The 10,172-nt window shown below is 36.3% G+C and overlaps 1 protein-coding gene across 2 annotated transcripts; it reads right to left on the bottom strand.

Annotated features, from left to right (window-relative positions):
• Positions 1–3,321: 3,321 nt before the first annotated feature.
• LOC107818111 (cis-abienol synthase, chloroplastic-like) lies at positions 3,322–8,495 on the bottom strand. 2 transcript variants are annotated; one of them, XM_075246548.1, is made up of 15 exons: positions 8,445–8,495; positions 8,232–8,297; positions 8,049–8,110; positions 7,650–7,938; positions 7,349–7,529; positions 7,007–7,221; positions 6,530–6,650; positions 6,350–6,447; positions 6,047–6,264; positions 5,767–5,876; positions 4,895–4,993; positions 4,571–4,786; positions 4,314–4,455; positions 3,979–4,224; positions 3,322–3,849 (listed from the first exon to the last, which is right to left on the bottom strand). In XM_075246548.1, exons 2-15 carry the CDS (start codon positions 8,290–8,292, stop codon positions 3,532–3,534), a joined length of 2,376 nt encoding a protein of 791 aa, XP_075102649.1. In that variant the 5' UTR covers positions 8,293–8,297; positions 8,445–8,495; the 3' UTR covers positions 3,322–3,531. The 2 variants fall into 2 exon arrangements, with proteins under 2 accessions (XP_075102649.1, XP_075102648.1); XM_075246547.1 differs by having other exon boundaries at positions 8,430–8,447.
• Positions 8,496–10,172: the final 1,677 nt, after the last annotated feature.

Below are 10,172 nucleotides of genomic sequence, written 5' to 3'. Positions count from 1 at the left end.
GGGAAGCGTCTGAACTTCTTGGATTCAATCCTTTGGTGAATGCTTCAGGTGCCCATTTATCCGGGACGACCGTGAGCAACATTCTTTCTTTCTGGAATTGGGTGACAAACTCTCGTAACAATTCCGATTCTCCTTGTGCGATTCTGAATATGTCGGCCTTCCCGGCTTACACCTTTCTGGCTCCGGCATGAGCTTAAATGAAAGAATCTGTAAGCATCTCAAAGGAATTTATGGAATGCTCAGGCAATAACGAATACCACATTAGGGTTCCCCTCGTGAGAGTTTCGCCGAATTTCTTTAGCAACATCGATTCGATTTCGTGAAGAGCTAGATCATTTTCTTTCACCACCATTGTGTAGGTGGTAATATGTTTAGGATCAGTACTGGTGCCGCACTTGGCTTGTACGGTAATTGGACATACTTCTTCGAGTTCGGGCCTTTCAATACTGGTGGTGCGCTCGGGATTTGATCTATGCGGGCATTTACTTCCCTCATGAACCGTAAAATCTCATCTTTGAATGAATCGTTCTTGTTGTTAAGACCTGATCTGCTCCCCCCAGCGCCATCGAAGCCGACTTCACCTCTGGGAGTGTTTTTATTGATTCTTTGTGTTGTTTGGTCTGCGGGAACAGCGGGAGGAATCAGATCGCGCTTGTTTGTATTATTCGAAGCACCTGATAGCGTCTGCTTCAGTTCCGTCATAACCTGATCCTGCCGCGTGAGATCGCCTAGAATGATTGCATGTTGCTCTTGCAGGATCCTCACAGCATCCGCTACCTACTCCTCGTCAGCATCATCGGGAGTTCTTTCCCGAACCTGTCGAGGGTACCGTCTGTCATGCACCGACGTGGCATCATTCCCCCTAATTGCGTGTGTCACTGATTGAGTCCTCGAAATGAGGTTGATCCCCTCGAATTTCGGGGTTGTGTGCATCGTTAACAGTGTTATCTGCCATTTTTCTTAGACAAAAATAGTAAAAATATATTAGTAAAAGAGGCAAGGATCAATTTAATTGCACGACTGTCTAGGCCCCACGGTGGGCGACAAACTATTTACCCGTAAAACGGTACAGTTGAATTTATACGTGGTTTCTAGACAAGAGAACTAATTTGATCCTGAAATAAAATAATAATCGAAGAAATATGCAGTACTTAACTTTGGAATGTAGATGAAATAGCAAAGATAGTGATTCCGTGAACACGGTTTCCGAACGCAACAATGTTGAGATCAAAAATCAAGATAGTGAAATTGTATAAAGCTTTGTATAGAATATAATATGTGTTCTTGCCAGAAATTTCATGTTGTTTACAATGGTAGCTGAACTCACTATTTATAGCTATGTCTAGGGGAAAAGGTCATAGGATCATGCCCTCTTTTAATACCAATTATGAGGGTCATTGATTGAGATATAACGTTGAGTATAAATATCAAATTCTCTGTAACGGACTGTCGCTTTTAATGCTGTAGAATATTCCTTAGTAAATGCTACTGGACGCACAACTTTTAATACACTTTTATGAACGTTATCCGTTCCGGTGACAAACATAGTGGCTGCGTTCGATCCTCTACCATCCCATCTTGAATTCCACGTGTCCTGCTTTTAGTCAGCCACGTGTCATATCATATTTTACCCTATACAATGATTAGCCTTACAATGCATTTTCGTTAATTTGCGCTTTAAGCCACTAATTAATTGAACTATTTTCCAGGAAGGAATTAAAAAGATCAGCTGCACTGAATATCCCCGCGAATTCTTTCATTACCATTAAAAATGATTCCTGATCTGTACAGGCCGTCCTACCAACAGCAGCTTTACAAGTGATAGCAAATTGCAACAAACTCATTGTTTCATTCAAGTCAATGGGTTTTCCTACTTCTGCAGCTGCAATTGACTTAACCAGATCACGCACCTCGTCAAACATCATAGGTAAAAACGAGTGGATCCTCTTCAGACCAAGGAGTTCCGAGTTACAAATTTTGCGCAGCTGTCTCCAGAAGTCACCGTACAGAGCGAATGCCATATATATCAGAAAAATCGTACATCATTATCTTCCCAATGAAAAGCTCTGGCCTGTTAGAGAAAATGAGATCATGTGTTTTGAAAAGTTGTCTGGCCATGGAAACTTCAGCAGATGAAACTACAAAAACCAAACGTTGGCCGAGTTTTAGGTGCATCAAAGGCCCGTACTTAGCTGCTAATTTACTCAGAGCAACATGTGGTTGGAACTCTGATGATCCGAGGCAGAGCAGTTGGTGCAAGTTCCCGATCAGTGGGAGCTATTTCTGCTTACTCTTAGCATATTTGTTGTACCCTTTGATTATTATGAAACATAAGGGTAACAGCACAAGGAAAATGGAAACGAAGAAAGATGTCTGGATTTCCATGGGATTCTGAAAAAAGATTGAGAGGTTCCCAAAAACCAAGTATGCTTAACTTGCCAGGTTTTTGAGACGTATTCTTTCTGATTCCCTCACTATACAGTTCCATTTATTTAACTTACATACCCCGGCAGATAGCACAAACATTTTTACATTATCCTGTCACTCAAAAGATAAACGCTTCATAAAAAATGGTATGTTATATATTGAAGCTTTCTTAGTATGATTTATATCTCTTGTGTAATTTGCGAGCTACTTAACAGTAAGTAATTACCCCGCGCACATCCAAAGAATAGCAGTTCTGGGAACTTTTCAATTTACAACCTGACAGTGTAAAATTATTTATATGGTTAAAGAATAATAATAAAGTAGCTAGGGGACAATCAGATAGCACCGAGCGGAGCGAAGAGAAGTGGACTAATTTAAAATATTGTTTTGGTCTATGGCCATATATATTGAAGAAAGTATAGGGAGTTTCAGATTTATAATCAGTGAGCCACGCTTACGCAAATTTAATATTTCTCGTTCCTATCCGATCGAATCTTCAGATTTCACGTGGTATGAAGATTTTTATTCAGAATTTTAAGAGATTAAAATAAAAAGAGCTGTTATGACTATATTAAATTGTTGTCCATTTAGAATTTATAAGAAGCTTGCAATCAAAGTAAGCTTGCAAGCAACTCATTCAATGACTACATTTTTGTTTGTGCTTTTATTTTATCAAGATAGGATAGAAATAAAGGTGCGAGGTAGCTTAAAGCATTTGACATCACACAAAGCAAAAACCCACAAAGTTTTTTCTTAAAAAGCCTCACACCATTTTTTTCTGAATTTGTTTGCTCACCCAACAACTTTGTCAATCAAGTGGTGACAAGATTTGGATGTTGACTGACAAATGGCAAATCAAACATTCTAAATATAACTCTAATTATTTCAACAATCTAACTGAAGGTCTCACTACATTTTACAAAATAACTAACAATTAATTAAGTTGAAGTACAGAGACAAAAGGAAGTTTTCCAAATGCTTTGTGATCAATGAAACACAATTGGTGATAGAGATAGCATCAGGATAAGCTAACATTCAGTTTAAGAACAATAAAACTCATTAAAATCTGCTTCGGGTTTCAGCATCGGCCATTTGGCGAGACTCTTAGGCTTGTTTTGGGGATAGGTCGACTGGTTTGTAAAATAATGTGTTTATATTACTCTTGAGTCCCTCTGGAGAGCGAAACTCATTGCCGTTTGAGTATAGAATATGAGCTACTTTGCTCGTGTTCCAAAACAGATCTTTGCATACTTGCGGCAACTGACTGCTTTCTTTCTTATGAAGCACCATTCTCAGCAATTTTCTTCTGTTCATCTCCAGCATTTCTTTTACCTGTTCTACTGCCTCTTCTTCCGAAACCGTTCCTTCACTTTGTGTTACGAGTATGTTCACTATGTTACTTGACCTCTCTTCTTTTTCTTTCTGCAACCAAAAGATATTGTTAAATAGATATTTATAGTGTAACCGGTAAAGTTGTTGCACATAGCGGGAGCTTAGTACAGGTGATGTTATATATTTATAGTGTAACTACCAAATGAATGAAGAACTCACCTTGTAAGTTTGAGTGTCATTAAGGAGTCTACACACCATAGTCGTACATTTGCATATTTCACCAAGTTCAGCACTTTTTATAACCTCCTCCGAAAGTTTTGGCGCGAGAACATATTGTGTTGTAAAAAGAATAGCTTTGACAGCTATAGTAACACAGGCAATTGACAAATATTCTTCTACACTTGGTGTCTTCTCTTCTCTCCACCATTCTACTTCTCTCATCATGCAATTCAGAACATCAAGAAACTGTCCAGAGTATATATATCACTCCTTTCAATTAGAAGCAAATGAGAGAAATCACTAACCAAAAAATAAATTACCAGACTATAGCGTACCAAGTCAAATATTTGATCTTTCACACATCGACCTTGCATAATCTCTGCCTTGGCTGCAAACTCATTAAATGTTTTGTATATTGCTAAAAATAAAATTTCAACTCTCTCTGAAACGTAGCCTATGGTTGAATACCGATTCCAGCTGTAAATAGATAAAGTTATGTAACAATTCTCAAAAATAAAGAAAAATTATGGATTGAAGGACAAAGGAACTGATTTTTTGGAAAGAATAAAGAGAACGAAAACTGTTATAGTACCCTTTTACTAATTCGATTAGGTTGAGCAGCTCCTCTTGGGAAGCCAATTCATCGAAAAAATCATCCAATGGAGTTGTGAGCAAAACGTATTTTGCAAACACGGAACGAGCATCCGAGAATTCAGGCCCGAAGAGTAATGAAGACATTGGCATATATGAAGTGTATATATATTTTGGTGAAATTCCTAATTGGTCTAGTTTGCAATCTTCATACCACCTACAGAAAGTTTGAATAAATAAAAAAACTAAATGATAGTAAAACATATTGGGGAGCAATTAGCATCTAAGTATGTCATGTTCGATTCAAGAAAGCTGGTAGTGATACCTCTTGAGTTCTTGAATATCTTGCTGGTGTACTGTTTGGCATATATTAAAATCATGCATAGAGAATAGTATGAAATCCCTGTTGTATATGTTGGGGGACCTAAGAGAAAGAAAACAATAAATTGCATTGTTAGAAATGGCAGGAACCAATAAAGCAATTTTATATAATGACACCCGAAAACTACTCGTAAATGAATTTTAGGTATAAATCAATCCTAAAAGTTAGCTCATAAGGTGAAAAATACACTAAGAACTAGACATTAGGAAGATAGACAACGTGACATTTGGAGCCCAACATTGGGTACACAGAATAGGGATAATGGTTTGACCTTGATACCATGTAAAGAAAATGAGCCTACCTCAATTCTACAAGCTAGCTCATGAAGTGAGAATCGTCGAAGATCATATAAGGAAACAATACCACATTTCCTCAGTGACGTTTAACGAATCTATCTTTGAAGTAATTACAATGTAGCTTCGAAGAATTTCTACTTGGATGCGAGTCCTGTTAATTGATTGTCTATCTATTCCTATTGTCCATACCCCTTTTTTTTTTTTTAACAAAAGTCCACCATTGGTGGAATTGTCCATACTACTTTTACATTATTACGATAAATCCAGGCGTGCACATACATTGTTTTTTAGATTAAAAAAATGGAGGAGATTTTGTTTTATGGTCCATCACAACTGTTATTTTAATTATAAGACCCTGTTCAAAGGAGATTAGTTAAAAATAACACAAGATATCTGTAAACTAAACACGAGATCTTATACCAAATTGTAAGTGAATATAAGAGATTATATCATCTGAAAAAACGGATAGAAATAATAGCGAACATAGGCATGTATGAGTCCAGAGAACCGAACCTTTACCTGTAAGCTGTTTTTGAAAATTTGAACATATTTACATCATATGACTCGATGTATCGTCTATTTTCGGCTCGTTCAAGGGTTGCACTGAAATTCCTCAAAGCGTGTTCCACCTAACGATATTTAATTTGCTCAAGATTATGATCACTCTCTTTGTTCATGGGATTTAAGCGTGACGATGTATTTAGAAATTGATAGTAAAAAATGAAAAACAATAATGAAATATCTTAGTATCAATGAATATAATCACGAGGTTGTTTGCTCTTAATTAGAAGTAATATACCTCGTTTTGTGACATCCTATCAAGATTATTCTCCTCTAATAACTCCTGCTGCAGAAAAGCTCTTGTCCAAGTACTTATTTCATCCAAAATGTTATCTTTCTCATCAAAGGCCAACTGTGAAGCTTGGTGTAGCTCAAGAATTGCATCCTCACGATTTGTACATTGTGCATTTAATGAATTGATGAAATGTTCTTGACCTTTGAATCGTGCTAATTCTTCTGCAGAATGTTAGCAAATTAACTACAGGACGTTCAATCGTGCAAACCTCTAAGGCGAGTAATTAAACGATTTTTATCAACAAACCAGAGGAAACTTCGAAGTTGCACATCCGTAATAGTCGAAACGCCATGGCACCATAAGCAACATCTGAAAAAACTTCTTCGTCCTTTTGCGCCCAAAGTCTATTTGTCATTAATCAGAATTACATGTTGATAAGACTAAAAGATGGATTTAAATCAAGGTATATGATCTATCGAAAGTTACCTGTATGTTTCATCTAGAACATTTCTGATTTCTGCTTCGAAATGTCGGTCCATTCCCAGCTTTTGCAGGGTATCGACCATTTGCAGACGTATACGTATTGTCGTAGGATAAATAGTAGGAACTTCGTATAGACGCCCAGGAAAATTAAGAAGAAACTAAATATTAGCAATGGAAAAAGGGGTGGAGATAACATAAAATTATGAGACATAATTTCATGTGAATACTTTTAAAAGGTGATGATCCATTGCTTAGTCCATCTATACCCAGCCCATCTATACCCAAATAACAATTGGACGGGTTAATAACCCGTTTATTTATTTATTGATTTAGTCCATTTCTAATTTCTTATTTATTGATTCTGCGTGTTTTAACCCGTTCATTTGATACCAAATAAAACCTAATACAGAGCTTGTAAAGAGAATCTAAACATTAGGTAGCAATAGTATAATATTTCAGATGATCACTATACATATATACCCCAATTTTTGTGTTGTTTCAGGATTGAATTTATGTATCCAAGGCACTTATCATCATTGCAATGGAAAATCAAAGCAGCTGCAGTAGTGGCTGGTGAGTTGAAAAGTGATCCGTTCTTCTTTTGATAAGTCATCAACTCTTCCCATTGACATAATTTGCCAAGGCCTTCGGCATAGTAATATGCAGGGTTGGTTTTACACTCCCTCAGATCATTCCTGGGTTCAAATTAGCAAAAGACTTTATATGGGTATAATTGATATTTTTTCATCCCATAAATGGTACTTACTAGTAACCTTTATTTTAAGGGTATATACCTTTCCCTTTAATTTTTTAAAAACATACCTTTCCATTGCTGAATCTTGTTTCTGGAACAAGACATTTACGAGGCTTTGGTCCAAAGGCACATTCAAGTTCAGTTCCCCTGCATACTTGATCATGCTAGGAAATATAATATCGAATCCTGCCGCTGAAATTTGACCCTTATTATCAATTGACCAACTCTGTCTTCCTATATAATCCAGTCCTGAAAATGGAAGAATAATAGTAAATCATAAGCAATTTTGAGGAGATGAGGAGAGAGAGGGGATATACTACATATCTATTTCGTTAATTAACATCTTTATGTTCATTTTAACAAAATTACCTCTTTGGACTAACTTGTGTCCGACACTCCATTTGGAGAGAGCAAGCAAACAAGCCAGAGTAGAAGAAAGGGAGTCTTTCACAAGGAATGAGTGGGTAGGACTCAAACCCCAAGATCCATCTTCTCTCTGATTTTCAAGGATCCAATCCAAGCACTGTGCAAAACATGGCTGCTTTGGCTCATCTCTTGAAGGGACCATGGCTACCCAAGCAGTGTCATAGCAAGATGGAGATATCTCAATTTTCCCAAATATTTTTCTTATTCTCTCCTTTACCTCTTGGGGCCGTACCTGTAGTCATTACAATTAATTAGAGGTTAAAAATGTGATTAAATAAACTAAAAGGTACAGTTATCCAAATCCAAACAGTTATCCATTGGAATAAGCTTAAAATTATGTACCGATGATGAAGCATGGTTGCAGTTGCATCTTACTATGGACGGCCTGTGGTGAAATACGTATCCTTTGAATAAAAGGGAGAAAAAAGAAAAACTAAATTAAGAGCATGATCGATTACCAAAACAGACGGACAAATTAATTAATCTAATTTGTCATCGAAATGAGTTATGAAGTACAAAACTTGCCATTTGTGACTTTGTAATCGGAGAGGGATATGGTTTTGCTTCTGCTGCCAATGTGTAACATGTTTACTAGCACCAAGAAAAAGTAAAAGATTTTGAGTTAGAAGAGTGAAAAAAGACTTGAATTAATATTAATGGTGAAGCGAACATAGACATGGAACAATATAGTAAAGTATCCAAAATATAGAGGTAAGTTTCGACCTTTGGTATACGCACACGTGTGTTTCTACTTTCTCTGTTCTTTATGAGCTCTATCTGCTAAATATTACTGAGTTGAACCGCTGACCTCTTAATCTGGTAAGGACCAACAAAACCAGAGCGCCTAAAACCAGTTTTTATGTCGTACTAACAATAAATAATTAGACCTATTTTGATTTAAGTTGGTCAAAGTTTTGCAAGTTGAATGAAGTGCAGCTATTACATTATAGTTTTTACTGTTCTATTCGGGAGAAATTATTCCACAACTCCGGGCTACAGTTAGAAAATTAAATTGCTTAAGGACTCTTTCGTTTGCTTGACCGGTATATCTGATCAGAAAAGATGTCAACGAATATAATTTAATTTTACTTTTGTTGCGTGACTCACATTGTTAATCACGGAAAAAATTGAATCTCTTCGTTAGTATCATAACTGGTGATTAAAGTCTCATAAGGTACAGTCACTTCCGCTTCAAGAGAACCAAGATAAAACCAAAATCTGAAGATTGTTCGCACCTTCTGCTATATTTATTTTAATAAAGTGAAGACAATTTGCATATAACAACACTTTCAATTAATAAATATTATCAACATAGCTTACATAACAAATTTTTAAAAAATAAAAACAATAAAAAAGCATGTTCTTGAGTGAAAAATCCTCTTCATGATCCCGTACAAACATACCAACAAGTCCATATATCTAATCCAAACTTATCTAAGAGCTCGAAACACCACGAATAATATCAAAACCAAAAAGCGACGATCAAAATCCTTCTCTTAAGTTCAAGAACTTCCGACTTCCAATCAAGCGTCTGATTCAAGCCTAACAAATCCTGATTCCAACCAAACTTCGCACACAAGTTTCAAACCACTATATGAACCTATTCCAAGTCCTCAAATAATGATCCAAGTCCGATATCATTAAAGTCAACTCTCGGTCAAACTTATGAACTTTCCAAACCGTCAAATTTGCCAACTTCGGGCAAATAGAGCAAAAACGTCCTAGGAACCTTTAAATCCAAAGCCGAACAAACAGGGAGTCCAAAATCACCATACAAACATACTGAAGTCACCAATCCGAGGTTGTCTACTCAAAAGTCAAACCTTAGTCAATTCTTATAACTTAAGCTTCTAAAGATAAAACTAAGCGTTCCAATCATTCTCAAACCTTCATGAAGCCAACTAACCAATTTCGTAAGTCACAAACCACAAATACATATATGGTAAGCATCAAATAAGAAAACGGGGTTTAAATAAACAAAATAAATTGATCGGATCGTTACAGTTTGGTATAGACCCCAAACATGTGTATTAATCAAAAACTCAGTGGAGGAGGACTTAATGCCAATACCTCCATCAAAGACGTACACAACTTTATTTACTAGGTACATGGGAAGAACCAAGTCTACTGCCACATGTACCCAGCATCAAATCTACAAAAAGACTCCTCTCTCAAAGACAAAAAAAAAATTACAGCAAAGATATAATATTCGCATATAAAACTCCTGCAAACTACAAAACTTTGGCAGCAACTACGTACTTTGAAGAGGTTATTGGGAAAAATAATATCTCTGTCCAAGAATAATATTCGCGGTAATAACAATATCACAAGCGAGTAATAACGATACCAAATTTATTAACGGGATAAAATACAATACCCAAGCGAAGCAATATAATATTATTATAATATTGTAACTTAGTAGTATCATGGGACTACTACAACTTCGAAAGAAATAACACTCTTTAT

This window comes from Nicotiana tabacum, chromosome 23 (genome assembly GCF_000715075.1).
Source record: "Nicotiana tabacum cultivar K326 chromosome 23, ASM71507v2, whole genome shotgun sequence".
Taxonomy (NCBI): Eukaryota; Viridiplantae; Streptophyta; class Magnoliopsida; order Solanales; family Solanaceae; genus Nicotiana; species Nicotiana tabacum.
Note: the sequence above shows the minus strand (reverse complement) of the source record. Positions and strands in the feature narration are given on the sequence as shown.